The sequence below is a fragment of the Penicillium manginii genome (genome assembly GCF_028828005.1).
Source record: "Penicillium manginii strain IBT 31320 chromosome Unknown utg000002l:1.0-5564898.0:1.0-5567710.0, whole genome shotgun sequence".
NCBI classification, from domain to species: Eukaryota; Fungi; Ascomycota; class Eurotiomycetes; order Eurotiales; family Aspergillaceae; genus Penicillium; species Penicillium manginii.
Genome location: NW_026643103.1, coordinates 3,907,951 through 3,926,487, shown reverse-complemented (window position 1 = coordinate 3,926,487; position 18,537 = coordinate 3,907,951). Strand labels below are relative to the sequence as shown.

General features: G+C 49.4%; 9 protein-coding genes across 9 annotated transcripts; 6 read left to right on the top strand and 3 right to left on the bottom strand.

The window, feature by feature from the left end:
* Nucleotides 1-208: 208 nt before the first annotated feature.
* On the top strand, nucleotides 209-1,042 carry N7533_002756 (40S ribosomal protein eS26; the record flags this gene model as incomplete). The annotated part of the gene is made up of 4 exons (XM_057099406.1): nucleotides 209-231; nucleotides 476-603; nucleotides 767-869; nucleotides 937-1,042. The coding sequence occupies 4 exons, from the start codon at nucleotides 209-211 to the stop codon at nucleotides 1,040-1,042; spliced, it is 360 nt and encodes a 119-aa protein (XP_056964542.1).
* A 493-nt stretch (nucleotides 1,043-1,535) lies between these two features.
* Nucleotides 1,536-4,221, bottom strand: N7533_002755 (F-box/LRR-repeat protein; the record flags this gene model as incomplete). The annotated part of the gene is made up of 2 exons (XM_057099405.1): nucleotides 1,536-3,967; nucleotides 4,032-4,221. 2 exons carry the CDS (start codon nucleotides 4,219-4,221, stop codon nucleotides 1,536-1,538), a joined length of 2,622 nt encoding a protein of 873 aa, XP_056964541.1.
* Nucleotides 4,222-4,972: 751 nt separating this feature from the next.
* N7533_002754 (uncharacterized protein) lies at nucleotides 4,973-5,668 on the bottom strand (the record flags this gene model as incomplete). Its single annotated transcript, XM_057099404.1, has 2 exons — nucleotides 4,973-4,996; nucleotides 5,048-5,668. 2 exons carry the CDS (start codon nucleotides 5,666-5,668, stop codon nucleotides 4,973-4,975), a joined length of 645 nt encoding a protein of 214 aa, XP_056964540.1.
* Nucleotides 5,669-6,457: 789 nt separating this feature from the next.
* On the bottom strand, nucleotides 6,458-8,222 carry N7533_002753 (lanthionine synthetase C family protein; the record flags this gene model as incomplete). Its single annotated transcript, XM_057099403.1, has 4 exons — nucleotides 6,458-7,251; nucleotides 7,322-7,335; nucleotides 7,395-7,968; nucleotides 8,036-8,222. 4 exons carry the CDS (start codon nucleotides 8,220-8,222, stop codon nucleotides 6,458-6,460), a joined length of 1,569 nt encoding a protein of 522 aa, XP_056964539.1.
* A 676-nt stretch (nucleotides 8,223-8,898) lies between these two features.
* On the top strand, nucleotides 8,899-10,638 carry N7533_002752 (putative histone acetyltransferase Spt10; the record flags this gene model as incomplete). Its single annotated transcript, XM_057099402.1, has 2 exons — nucleotides 8,899-9,393; nucleotides 9,454-10,638. The coding sequence occupies 2 exons, from the start codon at nucleotides 8,899-8,901 to the stop codon at nucleotides 10,636-10,638; spliced, it is 1,680 nt and encodes a 559-aa protein (XP_056964538.1).
* Nucleotides 10,639-11,083: 445 nt separating this feature from the next.
* On the top strand, nucleotides 11,084-13,225 carry N7533_002751 (chaperonin-containing T-complex subunit CCT7; the record flags this gene model as incomplete). Its single annotated transcript, XM_057099401.1, has 7 exons — nucleotides 11,084-11,129; nucleotides 11,215-11,381; nucleotides 11,428-11,803; nucleotides 11,896-12,268; nucleotides 12,328-12,727; nucleotides 12,772-12,988; nucleotides 13,119-13,225. The coding sequence occupies 7 exons, from the start codon at nucleotides 11,084-11,086 to the stop codon at nucleotides 13,223-13,225; spliced, it is 1,686 nt and encodes a 561-aa protein (XP_056964537.1).
* Nucleotides 13,226-14,571: 1,346 nt separating this feature from the next.
* On the top strand, nucleotides 14,572-16,083 carry N7533_002750 (Metacaspase-1; the record flags this gene model as incomplete). The annotated part of the gene is made up of 4 exons (XM_057099400.1): nucleotides 14,572-14,733; nucleotides 14,833-14,905; nucleotides 14,974-15,348; nucleotides 15,419-16,083. The coding sequence occupies 4 exons, from the start codon at nucleotides 14,572-14,574 to the stop codon at nucleotides 16,081-16,083; spliced, it is 1,275 nt and encodes a 424-aa protein (XP_056964536.1).
* Nucleotides 16,084-16,571: 488 nt separating this feature from the next.
* On the top strand, nucleotides 16,572-16,922 carry N7533_002749 (uncharacterized protein; the record flags this gene model as incomplete). Its single annotated transcript, XM_057099399.1, has 1 exon — nucleotides 16,572-16,922. The coding sequence occupies one exon, from the start codon at nucleotides 16,572-16,574 to the stop codon at nucleotides 16,920-16,922; it is 351 nt and encodes a 116-aa protein (XP_056964535.1).
* A 349-nt stretch (nucleotides 16,923-17,271) lies between these two features.
* On the top strand, nucleotides 17,272-18,192 carry N7533_002748 (uncharacterized protein; the record flags this gene model as incomplete). The annotated part of the gene is made up of 3 exons (XM_057099398.1): nucleotides 17,272-17,356; nucleotides 17,440-17,760; nucleotides 17,813-18,192. 3 exons carry the CDS (start codon nucleotides 17,272-17,274, stop codon nucleotides 18,190-18,192), a joined length of 786 nt encoding a protein of 261 aa, XP_056964534.1.
* Nucleotides 18,193-18,537: the final 345 nt, after the last annotated feature.

Below are 18,537 nucleotides of genomic sequence, written 5' to 3'. Positions count from 1 at the left end.
AGGCGGTAAGGCAGTCAACTTTGTCCGTGGGTCTCGCTTAAGGGCTTAGGGCTTCCCACAACACAATACCAACCATCCATTCCGGCAGAGTCACTGAGTGAGCGAGCTTCGACAACCCACCCTCCGACAAATCAACCGTACGCTACCTCCCCTTTACATTTCCGTCGCAGGATCCAACATCTGACCCTCCACAGAGAAATCCGTCAAAATGGTCAAGAAGCGGGCGAACAAGTAAGGCCTATCCCTCCCAATGAATTCGCGATCTCAGTCTCCCATTCGACATCTCCGCAATGACGCCGACTCAACTCGATCAATCATTTATTCGCCTATTATACTCGAATCGAATACAATCCAGCAAATTACTACACAAAAAACGCGCATTGCCGGACGATTGAGAATGGGGGAAACTGGGAACATCGCACAACTCGAACATGAACAAATCTCAAGGGAACACGATGACTGATTGATTCTTTAGCGGTCGTAACAAGAACGGCCGCGGCCACGTTAACCCCGTGCGTTGCTCCAACTGCGCTCGCTGCGTTCCCAAGGACAAGGCCATCAAGCGTTTCACCATCCGCAACATGGTCGAGTCCGCCGCCATCCGTATGTGACCCTCACAACCTTCTATCCACGCACTATCTATCACCAGCCGGGAGACTGTGAAGCCATATACGACTTGAACTTCTGAGAATCCCGCTGGTAGCACCCTCGACAGATCTACGAATACAGAACCAGAACACCGTCTAACGAATTGTCCAATTTATAGGTGATATCTCCGAGGCCTCCGTCTTCGCTGAGTACTCCGTCCCCAAGATGTACCTCAAGCTGCAGTACTGTGTCTCCTGCGCTATCCACGGCAAGATCGTTCGGTACGAAATCCCTCATACGCAACCCCGACCGCCCGAATCGTTCAAAAACTAATTAACTACTCTACAGTGTCCGTTCCCGCGAAGGCCGCCGCAACCGTGCTCCCCCTCCCCGCATCCGCTACAACAAGGACGGCAAGAAGCTGCAACCCACCCAGGCCGCTAAGGCTCTGTAAAGGAGAGGAACGTGATTCAACGAACAAAATAAAATGGAACTTAGTCTGAAATGAATTCACTTCTTTTATTTTGTTTCCTTTCCCCGTGTTCTTGACCGACGGATTGCAGTGGTGTTTCGCTCGGGTGCTATCTGTGATGGAAGTCTCCGACAAAATGCCACTGCACAAGACCAAGAAAAGTGGACAAAAATGGATGGGCACGAGTTGATCAAATAAATGGGCGGATGAGGGTGTGAAAGAGGATCCATCCGGGGTTTTCTTTCAAGAAACCATTCCATTCGAACCTGTCTTTGTGCCTTTTGACGAATTGAGCCAAATGACGATGGCTTCTGCATGACTGGAAGGAAGGAAGAGTCCGTATATTGGGCTAGAAAATACCAAAAAATCACCCTTTATCTTCTGGTTGCAACTAGTACTAGTCGTCATTTCGTAGTTTTTTATCACTCTGATACTGCTGCTCCTCGACATGCAATTTGCGTCTTCTATTTACACGTTATGGGTATAGATATCCCTTCTCAAAATAGTTCCCATACATGTCCACTGTCCCAGTGCGGCCCTTTGGCGTCGGGTTCCGTACCACCTTCACTTCGCCCTTCCAATGACCCTCAACGAAATGCGCCATGGAGATCTGAGGCGCAGACACGGGCAGAAAACTACCAGTGGATATACCGCTGCCTATCGTGCTCCGCCGTCCTCTCTCCCGCCGCACCACTTGCTCATATTCAGCTTTCTTTGTCCGGCGGAAAACAGCAAGTTCGGCAATGACGTCAACGTTCTGGACTAGTTCGTCCTCTGGACTACCATCGCGGCCCGATGGGCTAGGAGTTCGCCCCGGAACAGAGGTCGTACCCTGCCGCGAGACATCACGAGGCAAGGGAGATTCCTTGCCGGAGTAGGTGGAGTCATCGTCTGAAGGCATGAGTGAGACCTTCTCGTTCAGTACGGCCATGGGGAAGTATTTGCCCGGGTCATTTTCAGGAATCCCGCACTCCTCTTCGCCAAAGAAACTGAAGTCTTCAGTTGCTGCTGCCCAAAGATTCTCCGAGTCGCGATCGCCGGTGCTCGAGTTCGATATACCGTTGTGTTGACTAGCGGGTTTCCAGGTAGTAAGTCGAGTGGAGGTGTCTGTAGGTGTAATCTCGAGAATTATTCGTCGAAGACCAAACAACGAGCGAGACCGTTGCTGCTCGGCTTGTAAACGGGCTTTGCCTGGTGGAAGCGAGTAGTCCGACCCCGCCTGTAGTGTTGCGAGTAGCGCTTCATTCGAACAAGCTGTTATAAACCGTTTGAGGGTGTATAAAACTGGGGAGTTGGGTGGGATATGTGACGGGACATCGGTCAAGACTAGAGTCTCTAAGTGTGGAATATGAGAGGGATGCAGGTATGGGAATCGGCTTTCCTTCCCACCCCGAAGGGGAAGTGACTGATTTCGTGGACGCTTGGCAAGAAGTTCCTGTATACTTTGGGCGCGAGGATCATCGCCTGATATAGGGGAGCTGCACTGTGCTATGGGCCCTAAAGAGTCGGGACCCAGTGAGTCACCATAAGCACTGATTGACATCGAGGACACTGTATCCTCCCGTCTGATCCCCCATCCATTTGAGCCCAAGGATACGCCGTGGCTCAAACTAGGAGAATCCTTGTCACTCCCCTCATGTCGGCTTGGTAAGATGACTTCTGGGGCGAAAGCAGATCCCCGTCTGACCGATGGCAAAGCCTCGTCCTCATAAGTAGTCGAATGACGGGGTCGAGCTAGAGTGATGGTTTCTCTGGAGCTGGAAGCATCAGATATTGAAGTATCCGCCAATTCAAAAACTGGCAGCTCGCCACTGGCCATCTCATGAACTTCTTGGCTGGCGTCCAATTCGTATTCACGGCTGACATCATCAGATGGAAGCTCTGGTAAAAATTCAGTTGTCGGTGCAGCATCCTTTGCTGGAGGCTCCGCGGTAAGAACAGCATGGTTTGCTCGAAAGTAAGTCAGATTTTCCCCAGCAATGTTACCTAAAAGAGGCACGAGCTTTTCCGCGCCTGGGTATCTCCCAGCCTTTCGGGATAAGGTTTTCATGTGTATGAGATCAGCTGTATGTACTGTTCCAGCATCGAGTGCATGGAGTCGGGAACTCGCCAGAAGGCTTGCTACACCCTCAACAGTGATTTGATTGTTTGCGATATAGAGGTGCGTGACACCGGCGTGTGGAATGTCCTCGACCCAAGGATTGCTTGATATTGGCTGAACTAGAAGCTTGATGATCTGCTCATCCAACTGCGGGGATTTCAAGAAGTCGGATTCGCCCATGCGTATGGATTGAGAGAATGGATCGGGAGAAGTACCAGTCCTTCTCGGAGAATGCTGCTGTGTCGGCTGACTAGACGGAGGAAAAGAAGCTTGTAGTAGAGAGCGGACCGACATATCAGTCAATAAATTGTTCCTCAAGTCGAGAAAACGAACGCGAGTCCCGATTGCGTTGGCAAGGAATTCAGCATCATTATCCTTCAGGCCGATCCCACGCAGCTTGAGCACTTGTAGATGTTCCAGCTGCGAGATTGAAGATAATACACTGCGATCTTTTGCCGATCTTGTGTATGAGAGATCCAGGTATGTCAATAGAGGAAACCGCAAAATTGTTTCCGCAAGGCCCGAAGACGTAGTGTTTGGCTCATGGTCTGCAAGCAGAAGACGAACATTATATTGGGTATACTGATGGATTTTCAGTGCAACCATGGCATTATGGTCAAAGAAAGGTAATTTCGATACCATCAAGCACTGTAAACATGGTAAGTATTCTAGAATGTCGCGTAGCCACCCTGGTCGTGGGCCACCATAGATCTCCGATAGCGCAGGCGGAAGGTGAAGTGTATGAGTTAAAGCTCGAACTTCTGGTCTGGCATATTTGAGGGTTCTTCGGAATCGCGTCAGGGCCACTGTTCGCATGTGTTAGTCTTTGAGCTATTCCATTTCATGATGTAGACGGCTGCGGGGACCTACCATAAACAGCATCATTATCCGTGCCGAAATGAGAGGCAGGATCGCCCCATAGAAAAGGCACAAAGAGGTCGTGCCATCGATGGCTAACTAGTGAAGCAGCGCACAGGTCGCTGGATGGTATGTAGTGAGCAATTATCACCCATGCATCTCGGTCTGTCGCTGACTCGTATGACGGGGGAATTGGATTCATTGTCAAGTGGGTGGGGCCGGGATTTTGAGAAGATGACCTGCATCATTTATATATCACGGAAGTTTGAATCATCCTCTCTGCCTCAAGGCTTCCTGTTTTGACGTTGAAGAGGGACCGGTCAGTTGCCCGACTCCGACTCCGCCACGTCGTGAGCGCCCCGCACCCGCACTTCCTAAAGGTTAGTGGGGTCCGTAAGGTCGGGGCTGACTTTGGCCCCATCATGTACCGCAGCAACTTCCTATTTATCGCCACTTAGAGGTTATCAGCAAATATTACCCTCCAGACCCCTAAGCTCGCTTTGCCATTTTAGCAAAAGGTTTAGTTGAGAGCGTAGTAGTATCTATGGTAGTCACCAGCCACACTGACTTTTAGACCCTAGAAGGTTGATTGATTTATTTGACTTATCTGATCCTATCTCTCTCTGCTTTATGAGAGACTGAGGATTGAAAGAGACGCAAAGTAGGCGTGTACACATAATCCATTCAATATGTTGTAAAGCAAGGTGGGGGTGGATATGGCCGCCAATCTTCGTACTTCCATGTGATATTGTAGAGATTTGATCGTAATCCTGTGCATAATTATAGAGAAGAAAAACCTATCTTCTATCAAACAAAATGTGAAGAATTTACTTGATAGGAGTTGTGGGAACTGTGTGCACTTTGGTATTGGCTATACAGCGCTGTTGCAAGGCTTGAAATAAAATAAAAGAAGCATATATAGTACTACTCATGCTTCTATGGGGCCTTCAAGTTCAAGATTGACGCTCAACATGCCACTGGGCTCATTAGCTTATAACGCGGTAGAGAAAGGGACAAAAAAGACCTACCATCTTGAACGGAGCGTTCCATCCGAATAATAAAGGTATAGCCTCCTTGTAGGCTTCAGTATTGGTGGAGGCCTCAAAGTTGTCCATGCTATTCCATCCTCTCATGACAAAAAAACAGGTTGCCCATCCTCCATCGACATCCTCATGGGGCTGTTCCTCTTCCAGCCAACCATATACCAAGCCTTGGTCTCCCGTCGTAGCCGCGCTGTATATCTCATCAAACCTTACGAAGTCCTTTTGTATCTTATTTTGAAAGTCTGGATCGATGCTGGATGTTGGAAAATAAGACAGGACGAACTCTATTGCGTTCGCCGTAGCAATTCCATCTGCTCCGAACACCGAGTTTTCAAGATTGACTCGAAAAGTCTTGAGGGGTGCATCGTAAAAACCTTCAATGGCTTTCAAAAGAGAAGTGGTAGATTGCCAGTCGTCGCGATGTTCAAACGTGATTTGAATGGCGTTTTTGTCTTGATGGTGGCTTCCAAGAACGAAATTGACAGGAGGATTCACCTCTTCAAAAGCTCGGACCAGATTCTGGATCTTCTCATTGTAATTTAAAACTGATCTATCATCACGGAAAAGTGAATCAGCCTCAAGCTGTAGGATCTCAAGGAGCGGCATTTTTGAAAATGTGTCTTTGGAAGTAAAGTTGACTAGATATAGGCGTCAGAGAATAACCCTTTTGAGGGACCTGAAGATATCTCAAATAATAAAAAGATGTAGTGAAAGATTTACAAAAAAATAAGAGGTGTTCTTGATTTCGAAGAACAAGCTTACAGTTCGGCCCGTGTTATGTCCGAGGCCACCATGTTGGCAAGGATTCGTTACCAATCCGGGGTTTGTCAAAAGTCTCAAAAGCCGAGCTTTTTCTACCGTTCTTAATTTTCAATTTTGTAAAATTCATGGCTGATGATTATTGCTCACTGCTTTGAAGTTATCTACAAACATGAATCATTATAGAATATAGGTAGACAGGCGGATAAGTCATCTGGGCTCGTCATAAATTGGGTATGTCGTGATATCTATGACGCTCATGCTAACCTTTACAAGATTTGAGTTAGATCGGAACATGGGGATTGGAAGGGCAACCAATACTTCAAGAGCTCTTGAAGAGGCTGAATAGTGCTGGAGACTGCATTTACCTTTGAGAAGCACATCACTAATAGCAGCCGGATAAATGCCCCGAGGGCTCACATAAATATGGAATTGTCTTCATCTAAACATGTGTATAACAGATTGTATCAAAGCCCCAGAGAAGGTTCGAGAAAAGTTACCAGTTCATGGCTACGTGCTACTTTAATTGAAGAAGGAGTTATTTGATGAAAGGCCAGAAGAAGTTGCTTTCCATGAAGAATCAAAATATCTAAATTTTACCCAATAGAATTCACATACTTATGGGCGTTCTAATGTTTAAAGAATACCAGCAGCCCCATTACCACCAATAAGGGGGAATCCCAACTGGCTACGCATAGCTTGTTGGAAAGCACTATCATTCTCATAAGGAACACCCTTCTCGCTCAGTTCGATCTTGCGAAGTTTCGCCTGGAGCACAGAGCAAGTTTCAGCCCATGCACAGATATTGCCCGCAAGTCCCTCATATAATGAGTAAGGGTCGTCAGGCATACGGTACTCCTTGTCCGTGTTTGCGGATGCAGTGTTGTATGGACGAGTTTCGCGAGAATGAAGCATGAAAGCGAGAGCTTTGGAGAGAAAGAAATCCGGTGTGAGCTCCTTGCTGAAGTCTGGGGCTGGTAGAGATGAAATTCCAGCACGATTGGTATATAAGCATCTGGCTTCGTTGATATCGCTTGAATGATATTCAAAGACACCATGCAGCATGAGCCACGGCCATGCATTTCCGGAAATCCCGTGGCATAGACTGCCTCCCTTGGATAAGATGCCCTCTTCCCAAATACGCTGGGTGCCTAGGTAGATGGTCTGGTCCCACTCTGGGCACCAATAATCTCTAGTAAGCGGGCCATTTTTTAAGGCTGCAGATAGTAAAATGAGAGTCCCGGGGCTGCCGTGGCAGAGTTGAACAAATTCCGAGCGTTGGCCGAAGCTCATTGGAGGAAGTGCCATCGGAAGATGGCCATTTGTTGCATTGCTAAGCTTGCAGAGTGCTGTTATGGTGGACCCAAGTATGGGCAGGTGCTTCTCGAGCTCTTCGGGCTTGGAGGAAAGAAGTATAGTCAATATACCGGCTGTAATGATAATGAATGGTCAGTGGCTTCAAGTTCTGGTAGAGGGGCATTGTTTATGTGGAATACTAACTAATTCCGTGAGCGCTGATTCGAGAGTATTAGTGTTGAGGTTCTTGATAATAATGCATCGAAGTTTGACTCACGCTCCGAAGGAATAGCGACCTTCCATCCAAGGGTACATCAAAGGATGTGCCTCCATCTCTCCATGCTCTTGGATATACTCCTTCGCACCCTGCCTACCGGCATCGATGATCACATCAACCATTCGGGGGATAGTATCGAAAATCGGAGAAAGAGCCTTCTGAGTACTTTCGTCGAATTCATGGGCTCGAATGTTTAGCAGGACCCACAGTAGGCCTGCTCGGCCATACAGCATCTCGTCTCCTCCCATTTTTTGATCGCCATGTGGAACGAGATGTCCATTTTGCAGCGCCAGATTGGCGGCATCGTAAAGAAGGTTGATATCCTCCTCAGCCAAGCTGGGCTTGGAATGAGATTGCCAGTTGGTCTGCGCCACCTTGGACAAAATATGCAATGTAGCAGCCGCTATGGGAGAGAAAGACCCAGCTGGGGATAGGCGAGACGGCAGGAGAGGACAATCGGGGAAACCCGAAAGAATTCGTTGCGAAGCGAAGTCACGAAAATCTGGCGAAGGTTTACCGGCGTCTGCAAGTACAGAAGATTGGTAGTCAAGGCGCAGGAATGCAAGGGCGACACCTGCAGTATGAGGTTAGATGTTGATTCGATAGAATTCCGCCGAATTGAAGTAGACCATTGACCGTACCTGGAAAATGCTTAAACATGCCTCCAACGGACCATTTTTCCGGCACCGTTTCGTTGGCGTGAACCAACTCTGAACCAACGTAAACAGCATCGCGTAGCTCCTGAAATGACTTGGCGAGTGTCTCTGTATTTATCGGGAGAGGACTCAAAGTGTTCTCATAGTACTGCGGTGGGCCTGTGTCTTCCATTATGGAGATAAAGTCACTTTAATGCACTGATGGCGATTGAAGTGTCTGTGTGGCGTGCTCAAGTTCGGGGGTGATTGGGACTAGCTCCGATCCTGAGTAACAGATCAAGATCAGACCGAACCCCTCCTCCATATTTGCTTGGAAGCCTCAGGCCAACAAACACTCCGTCATATCCTGCAGGATCGGTTGAGAGTGGAATCAACGAGCAAATGTCGGTGTCGAACTCAGCTCCACTAGAGGGGCTGGTGAGATAGATCGAATACCTTCCCTGTAAATAAAAGGTGGGGCAGAGTGGATCGGGAACGGGAGGAATTTTCCGCCTGAAGAAGTAGGCATTAAGGCACTCAGGCAGAATGAACGGTCATGTGATCCAATGAGTCAGCAAGGACGACGGCTTCGACAACTTGCGTTGCAGTCATTCCGGACTCCAGAATACCCACGCGGTCCTCGAAGTGCCAGAACGGCTTCTAGAAGCTGTACAGAATGTCAGTACCTCCCCCTGTTACTGAGTTGGTGGTGCAATATCGCTGCAATTCTGTTCATTCACCTGATGTGGCGATTCCACAACCCTCGTGGTCCTCTCCCCGCGATTTCGGCGTAAAATAATGAATCAACAACCCCGGATCGACTAATATGGAAAACAGTCCCGTGATCAGCCTCTCCAACTTATCTCAACATGTCTGAGGTTCAAGCAGATGCAGAAGTCGTATCAACAGGTCCCGAGCCGGAGTATCCTGCGCTGGCTCCTCGACAGGTTACCCTTCGTGATCGGGTGACGGTGGCGACTCTAGTGCCCTTCGCCTCCGCGGACGATGTACCCCGGCCGTTACTGAAGTATCTCTCCGATCAATTTAACAAGGAAATTGAAAAGGGAGATACTTATGCCATGTCCGAACCGATTCCATTGGCCCAATTTGGCCGATATTGGTTCTCTAGTTTTGGCGTGGTGATGTTACTCGGCGATATCGAGAGTGCGGAGCAGACGCACTCTATGGACCGGGCCGGTGCCAATTGGACCAAAATTTGTCTCGGTGGCTTTCACATTCGTCCCAATTACCCCGGTAGGAGTAGTCATGTCTGCAATGGTACCTTCATCGTGACAGATGCTGCTCGAAACAAGGGTGTTGGTCGACTAATGGGCGAGTCATACCTGGAATGGTCTCCTCGACTGGTAGGTGTCTGGCGAATATCTTGCTATTTACACCCCACAGTCGGCTGACATATTTCACAGGGATACACATATGCTGTTTTCAACTTGGTTTACGAATCTAACGTTGCATCCTGTCGCTTGTGGGACTCGCTGGGTTTCAAGCGTATCGGCAGAGTCCCTGGTGGAGGTCAGCTGAAGTCACAGCCCGGCGAGTATGTCGACGCAATTATATATGGCCGTACGCTTAGTCTTGATGGCGAGGACTCTGTCTCACAGGATCGGTTCGAGAAGATTCGCTACTATCTCAAGCATTCAAAGTATCCTCGTGGTGCAGATCGAGCCGAAAAGAGTCGACTCCGTAGTGCGGCCACTCATTACAAGCTCACGGGTGGCGAGGATGGCGAACCGGAAAGACTTATGCTCAAAGATAAGGAAGTAGTATCAGACCCACAGCAGCAATATGAGATTGCACAGGAGGTTCATTTGAAGCAACATGCTGGAATCAACAAGACCACAGCAGCAATTGCCATCAAATATCACTGGGTTCGGATCAAAGAGACCGTCAACAGAGTGATTCGAGACTGTCCGCAATGCAAAGAGACACTCAAACTGCCACCAATTCCCGGCACTAAGGACGAGGATTCGTCTCCTTCAGTTGGGGCATCGGATGTGCCCGATCAAAGTATGGAGATTGATCACTCAAAGCAGGCGATTGAAATTCCACAGGATATGGATGAAGCACCGGATGAGTCTCCCAGTCATAATCCTTTTATGAACCCTCAGCCTCCTGCGACCGTTCCTGGGGCGGTGCATCCCATGGCGAACTTCAATCAAATGCCTCTCGATCCTCAAATCATGCTGCAGCAGCAAGTTCGACGCCAGCAACAGCAACAGCAGCAGCAGCAGCAGCAGCAGCAACATCATCACCACCACCAACAACACCAACAACACCAACAACACCAACAACACCAACAGCAACATCAGCAACATCAGCAACATCAGCAGCAGCAGCAGCAGCAGCAGCATGCCATGGCCGGTGGATTCGCCCCGGTTCCACATATGAACATTTCCAATTTTGATGATTTAATGCGTTATCACACAGCGAACAATGCCTATCAAATGATGGTTGATGACGGCTCCGACCCTTTTCGACAGGAGGTGCTTGGGTTGATGAACCCACCTTCCCACGACTTGCAACATGATGCAGAGCTACTCGCTAAGTACGAGTATGGCAGTCCATCGGAAGGAAATTATGACTTTACTTAAGTTGGGATCCCCACATGTTTTCTTTTGGAATGATTTTGTATCGCCTTGGCGTTAGATGTGTCTCGAGGCCCTTGGATACCACCTTTTTGTATTCTGTGACGACTGTATTTGTGGAAGTGTCGGGTCAACCCAAAATCATTGTACAGATTAGTTATGATATTCATCAGCATGGTATATTTGCAAATGAAGAGAAGTTAAGTGTTTCCACTCAATATACGGAAATTAAGGTAAAAAGAGCACTGCATAGTATGTTGGTGTGCTGTCACCGCCTTGGGGCTTCGGGGGGCATTTTGAGGGGAACAGAAGCTCTGGGAAATTTTGGCGGTCGAAGATCAGCGAACCCCTCCGAGCCCCCGTAACGACCAAGGACCATCTTCCTTTCTCTTCTAATCCCTTTATTCGAAACCAAACGGTCTACGGTCTCGCTTTCGCTCTCGATTTTACAATGGCCTTCGCCGGCCAAACGCCCACCATCGTCGTGCTGAAGGAGGGTCTGTGTTCTTCCCATTTCCCCCCCGCGGCAGTTTAGTGGGATTCCAGCGAGCCATGCTAACCATTGACGCTTCATTATTATAGGCACCGACGCCTCTCAAGGAAAGGGTCAAATCATCTCCAACATCAACGCCTGCGTTGCTGTGCAGTCCACAGTCAAGAGCACCCTCGGTCCCTACGGTGGTGACCTCCTGCTTGTTGACAGCAATGGCAAGCAGACCATCACCAACGATGGAGCCACTGTGATGAAGGTTTGTATCTCTTCCTTCGGAACGTGCAACGGAAATTGGAAAGCAGAAAGTGACGATACTAACTTATTGTCTTCCCCCTGATAGCTTCTGGACATTGTCCACCCCCGCCGCCCGTATCCTCACGGACATTGCCCGATCCCAAGATGCCGAAGTCGGTGACGGTACAACCTCCGTCGTTGTCCTGGCTGGTGAGATTCTGAAGGAGGTCCGCGACCTGGTCGAGCAAGGTGTCAGCTCGCAGACCATCATCAAGGGTCTGCGGAGAGCAAGCGCCATGGCGGTCAACAAGATCAAGGAGATTGCGGTGGAAATGATCGAGTCGGCAGGAAGCGAGGAAAAGAAGATCGAGACTCTTCGGCGACTAGCTGGAACCGCCATGAACAGCAAGCTTATCAAGCGGAATCAGGAGTTCTTTACAAAGAGTGAGTTAATGGTGCCCCGCCAGATCCCCTGAATTTTGGGGAGATTGGACGTGTGATATTTGGATAGCTAACCGATTGATTTCTACGTGCAGTGGTTGTCGATGCGGTTCTCTCTCTCGACCAGGACGATCTCAACGAGAAGTTGATCGGAGTGAAGAAGGTGACTGGTGGTGGCCTTCAGGAATCTCTTTTCGTCAACGGTGTCGCCTTCAAGAAGACCTTCTCCTACGCCGGTTTCGAGCAGCAGCCCAAGTACTTCACAAACCCCAAGATCGTTTGCCTGAACGTCGAGTTGGAATTGAAGAGCGAGAAGGACAATGCGGAGGTCCGCGTGGAGCAAGTCTCCGAGTACCAGGCTATTGTCGATGCGGAGTGGCAGATCATCTATAACAAGCTGGAGGCTATCTACAAGACCGGAGCCAAGGTTGTTCTCAGCAAGTTGCCCATTGGTGACCTTGCCACACAGTAAGCACCCGCTGAAACCAATAATCTCTCTCCGATGTACTAATCACCATGCTCTATAGATACTTCGCGGACCGTGACATCTTCTGTGCTGGCCGTGTCGCATCCGACGACATGGACCGTGTTTGCCAGGCCACCGCTGCCGCCACCCAGTCCACATGCACAGATATCCAGGAGCGTCATCTCGGTACCTGCGGCGCCTTCGAGGAGCGCCAGATTGGTGGAGAGCGTTTCAACGTCTTCTCCGAGTGCCCTGCTGCTAAGACCTGTACTCTCATCCTGCGTGGTGGTGCTGAGCAATTCATTGCTGAGGTCGAGCGCAGTCTGCACGATGCTATCATGATTGTCAAGCGCGCCCTGCGCAACACCACCATTGTTGCTGGTGGAGGTGCCACCGAGATGGAGCTGTCAAGCCACCTGCATGGCTACGCCGACCGCAATGTCCCCCACAAGCAGCAGGCGGTAGTCAAGGCGTTTGCCAAGGCTCTGGAAGTTATTCCCGCCAGCTTTGTGACAACGCTGGTTTCGACGCGACTGATATTCTTAACCGCCTGCGCGTGGAGCACCGTAAGAACAACGTTTGGGCCGGTGTTGACTTTGACAACGAGGGTGTCCGTGATAACATGGTCGCTTTCGTCTGGGAGCCCAGTCTTGTCAAGGTTAACGCGATCCAAGCGGCCGTAGAAGCAGCCTGCCTGATTCTCAGTGTTGACGAGACGATCAGTAAGTGATCTATCAATTCCCTCCACTTTATTGTCTTCACTTTCTTCACTTTCTTTTTTTTGTCTTCTACCCCTCACATCCCCTCCCTCTTTTCGCATTGTACTTGGCTAATGCAATCTTCACCCAACAGAGAACGAGGAATCTGCCCAGCCTGGAAGCGGTCCCCAGCGCGGTATGCCGCCTGGTGCTGCGCAGCGTGCGCTCCGAGGCCGTGGCCGCGGAATGCCTCGTCGATAAACGAGTTAATGCTACGAGAAAGATGAAAGTCTACGAGACTGCAGCAAAAAGGAACCACAGGCTTCTAATGAAACGAGCCTTGCTGGGAGGAAGGGGAAGTGAACCAAGAGCCATCTCTCTACGCGCGCTGACTTTGTGTGTGTGTGTTGGATGGTTACGAGGAAGGGGCCTGTGCGATATGAAAGCATGGGGAGAATAGAAAAAAAGGTGTAGACATACTTTGAACTTTTGACATAACTAGTCTCTCCCAAGGTACATACATACAAAGGACTCGCATTGGCTTTTGCTTCTTCTCCGATTCAAGTTCAAGTTCCTGAACAGATCGTCGATAGATCGCCCGCAGACGAAGAATCTAATGGGTCCAGGTGTGCTTCGTTTAAGATTCCTGCAGCAGATAGTATTCAACTAGTAGTCTTGCTTTTGCGCCCGAATACATCTAGGCATATTTTTTTTTTTTCAGCTATTCATTTCGTACATGTAACTAACTCCACTATCCACGCCAGTGGGACCATTGGAAGTAACTTGGTGCTCCGTCATGGGCTTGTCTAAAGTCTGTGTAACACGACTTCCGGGGCCGAGAATCATGCAAATCATGACACTCGGCCTATTCCCATCTCGGCTGAGGCCAATCCACCTACTAGTAGCAGTTCGTTGGCGGGCTTTTGGGCTGCAGGGGTGGGATCTCGGAGCGGCCGAGGGCTGGGCATTGTTCAAATATAAAGTCTGACGGTGTTTTATCGTCCCCTTTCACCCGTTTCCTGTTTTCAATTCTTTGCTGATAATCTGATCGCCCGCCTTACAGGGATCAACACTCGTAGTTATTATCCAAAGTAGGTAAAGCTTCTCTTTGGTCGATCACAGTTCGTGTTTTAGCCCAACTTCCCTCGTTTCCTGCGGCAATTTTTTTAATTTTTTTTTTTCCCCTTTTGTATGTTCCTTTTCAATCCTTTTAGATACTGGCAGATACTAGTATCTTCCATATCATTTTTACCCTACTCTATACCATACTGTTGAATCTGTTGAATCTGCACCATATCTTACAGACGAATCTGGCTTGGCGGCATCTCCGTCCTTCCCGCTCTGTTTTTGGATCGTCCTTCTCCACAATCCGACCTCCCTCATCTTTTTACCTGAACCTTCTTTTAGTTTTCATCTCTCACATCTCTCACATCTATCTTTCACATGTCTTATTATCCGCCATACCAGGGCGGCCAGGGAGGCTATCCCCCGCCCCAGCAATCTTACCCCCCGCAACAACAACAGTACCCGTACGCGATCGCTTTTTGTCCTCGGTTGACCCCGGGTTTTCCATGAAACTGAGACTGACCTTTCTTTGTCGCAGTCCGATGAATCATCAGCAACAGCCCTCCTATGGCGGCGGTGGTGGTGGTTACCCCGGCCAGTCCTATCACCAGCAGGCGCCCGCCCCCTCCAACCCTTACGGATATAGCCACTCGCCTCAGCCGTCGCAACAATACAATTCGCCCGCCCCGCAGCAGGGATATAATGTACGTTTCCACCTTGATGGAGACGCTTTTCGTTTCGCATCGCATCGCATTATATATCATGATGGAACAGAAGTGGCTGACACGGATCTCGCATTCTAGCACGGTCCCCCTCAGTCAGGATATCAACAACCGCCTAGTGGCCAGCAGATGTACCAGCAAGGTCGCCCTCCAGGTTCGCTTACCACTCCATTCCGCTGCGCCCTTCTCTCACCCGACACGCGCTGACCTATGATTCCATAGCAAACAACTATCCCCAAGGTGGAGGTGGAGGTGGCCGCCCAGCTGCTCCTCCCAGTAATCCGGTGGCATTCGGACATGGTGCCCCGCAAGGCTATAGCTTCCAATACTCGCGCTGTACCGGCAAGAGAAAGGCATTGTTGATTGGAATTAACTACTTCAGCCAGAAGGGCCAATTGCGAGGATGCATTAATGATGTCAAGAACATGTCCACATACCTTAACCAGAACTTCGGATACGCCCGTGAAGATATGGTCCTCCTCACGGATGACCAGCAGAACCCCATGAGCCAACCGACAAAGGCTAACATTCTCCGCGCCATGCACTGGTTGGTGAAGGACGCGCAGCCTAACGACTCACTCTTCTTCCACTACTCCGGTAAGTTGGCTACGCTTGCAAGAGGCATGGCTCTCAGAGACTTTGATCGAGAACTAACATTTTCCTCCAGGTCACGGCGGTCAGACACCAGATCTCGATGGCGACGAAGATGATGGATATGACGAAGTGATTTATCCAGTGGACTTCCGCGTTGCCGGCCATATTGTCGATGATGAGATGCACCGTATTATGGTCCAGTCGCTGCGCCCTGGTGTGCGCCTCACAGCCATCTTCGATTCCTGCCACTCCGGCTCTGCGCTGGATCTGCCCTACGTCTACTCCACCTCTGGTGTTCTCAAGGAGCCCAATCTGGCCAAGGAAGCCGGTCAGGGTCTGCTGGGTGTTGTGTCGGCGTACGCTCGTGGTGATATGGGTGGTATGATGTCGACTGCCATGGGCTTCATTAAGAAGGCCACCAAGGGTGACGACGTGTACGAGCGCAACCTTAAGACCAAGACCAGCCCTGCAGATGTGGTCATGTGGTCCGGCAGCAAGGACGACCAGACTAGCCAGGATGCCCAGATCGCCGGCCAGGCCACAGGTGCCATGTCGTGGGCTTTCATCGCCGCTCTTCGCAAGAACCCCCAGCAGAGTTATGTCCAGCTGCTGAACAGCATTCGTGATGAGCTTTCTACCAAGTATACCCAAAAGCCGCAGCTGAGCTGCAGCCATCCTTTGGGTAAGTACCAAACCCACCCTACCTCCATTTCCGTCCCCTTTGTTGGTATATCTTGACTGGATTTTCGCTAACTTTTGTGCTGCAGATACAAACCTCCTTTATGTGATGTGAGATCGTGAAACATGGGAAGTCCTGATGGGAAAAATTAGCTCTCAAGTCATTCGATGATATGTGATTTTCTGCGTTTAACGAATTGAACTGTGTATGTAATTCATTGCTTGGTGTCTGTGTAAAGCTTCTTGGTATGGATGACTCGGTTGCAATGTCTGTGATTTATTGTTTTGAACTTGTGATTACCAACATTTTCTGTATTCCATCAGCTGCTGACGACAGCCATTAGTCTTCCTGACATCATTGTAGATACAAGATGCCCCACGCAACCACGTCAACGTGCACTACATACTGCCGTGAGAGTAAGCCATTTGCTAACACTTGCTCTCTAAGAGTGAGTTCATATTCTCCTGATCGAAATGGAGACGACGATAAGCCTGTTTACCCCCCCCCCCCCCTTCGTTTGATAACTAACTACTGTGTGGTGCCTGAAATGCTTGGCATCTCAATATCACCACTGGCGGAAAATGAAACCGAGAACCCGACGACGGCGAAGCAGCAGAGAAAAGAAGACAAAACGGCAATCGGACCATCATGTCCAGGCCAACCCTCGAGCCCCGCCATTCGACTCGCGAGCACCTGGAGTGCGAAGGAGATGCCGAGCGTTCAAACAGATCGCTATACCATCAACACGCGTGATACTCTAGGTGGGGGTACAGATATTATGATCACGGACATTGAGAGGGAGAGGCCTGCGCGTGGTCCGAATCGAGCTTTTACAAATGGTACTGATACCTCGACTGATGGAGAGTCTGAGATGGAGAAACTCATACTCGTCACATAGGAAGGCGATACCGACCCCATGGATCCGCATAACTGGTCTTTTTTTTGTCGGGTAACATGTACTACTTTACTTGGTTTTATTGGTTCTCTCGTTCTCATGTCGTTCACTATTGATGCTAGTGCGATCACATCCACAAGGAAACTTTCAATACCAATCTCGAGCTCGAAACTGTGCCTACCTGTGGGTGATATCTGTACTGAGATCGAGATAAAAAGAAACTAATCGTTCTCTTCCAGCTCTTTTCCTTATTGGACTGGGAACTGGAAGTATGTTAACCGCTCTTCTTTCTGAGCTAGCAGGACGAAACCTGTTATATGTCATTTGTTTGCCGTATTTCACGATTTTCAATATGGGGGCTGGCCTTTCCCAAAATGTCGGCCAGCGCCTCGTCTGTCGGGCCCTCGCTGGATTCTTCGGATCTGCACCACTTGTCTGTGCGGCAGCCTCTTTGATTGATATGTGGTCTATCACCGAAAGAGTCTATGCTTTCCCATATTTCATCATTATAATCTTATAGGTCCTACTTTTGGTCCGCTACCAGGTGGTTATATCAATGAAACTCCCTCCATTTCTTGGTGGTGGGTTGACTGGCTCACGGTCTGCGTATATGGATTTTTAGTTCTCCTTGTCCTGTTCCTACCAGAAACCTACAACCCGACCCGTCTCAGTTGGAAGGCAAAGCAGCTGTGGCGCCTTACAGGAGATGACCGTTACCGAGCCCCGATGGAATTCAACCGGATTTACTTCCCCGAAGAATCGCTTTGGCCCTTGCTCGTCGAACAAGTATACCACATGGACCAGGGAAAGACCGGGATCTGTTTTCTAGGAATCGTGGTAGGTGTGCTATGCTCAGGCTTACCAGTTCCACCAAGCATGAAACTGACGTGAAGGGATATCTACCGCGCCCGAGACCGAGTCAAATCTCTACATGGCCATGTTCGGAGCACCGGCCCTACCAAGTAGCCTTTTCTGGACGGGCTGGACAGCGTACCCGTACATTTCGATGTGGTCTCCGATTATGTATTCGGTGGTCTTGGGGTTCGGCATTGTCCGTGTTTTCGTTTCCGCGTACCAGTACGTCGCGGCCGCTTATGAATATCACGATGGAAGTGCCCTGGCGTCTCCTCAGATGCTTCGTCTTTCGGCGGCCGGGATAATGTCTGTTGTTGCGGATATCATGTATCATAGGCTCGGCCCACACTGGACACTGACTTTTATTGGGGGTATTGCGACTGTCTTTCTGCCTGTTCCATATTTGCTTTATATTTAGCGCCACAAGGTGCGGACATGGAGCCGATATGCCCCAACCGGGGAGATACAATTTCTTCTTTTTTTTTTTAGAAATGGTGGTATATTATTTTATGCCATGTTGAGTGATAGTTATGAGACACTTTTCGACTCAGGCTGTCAATGGCTGCCAGCCATCATACTATGGGGACATGGTTAATGAACATGTGATCATAACTCTACTCGACGATGGAAAAAGTCACGATAATCTGACATAAGACGAGATAGTTTGATCGAAAAGGCGATTGGGTCAGCGCCTTTCTTGGTTGGCCAATGGGTGCTAGAAGCCAATAACAACGACTGGAATGTCCACCATTGGCTATGACCT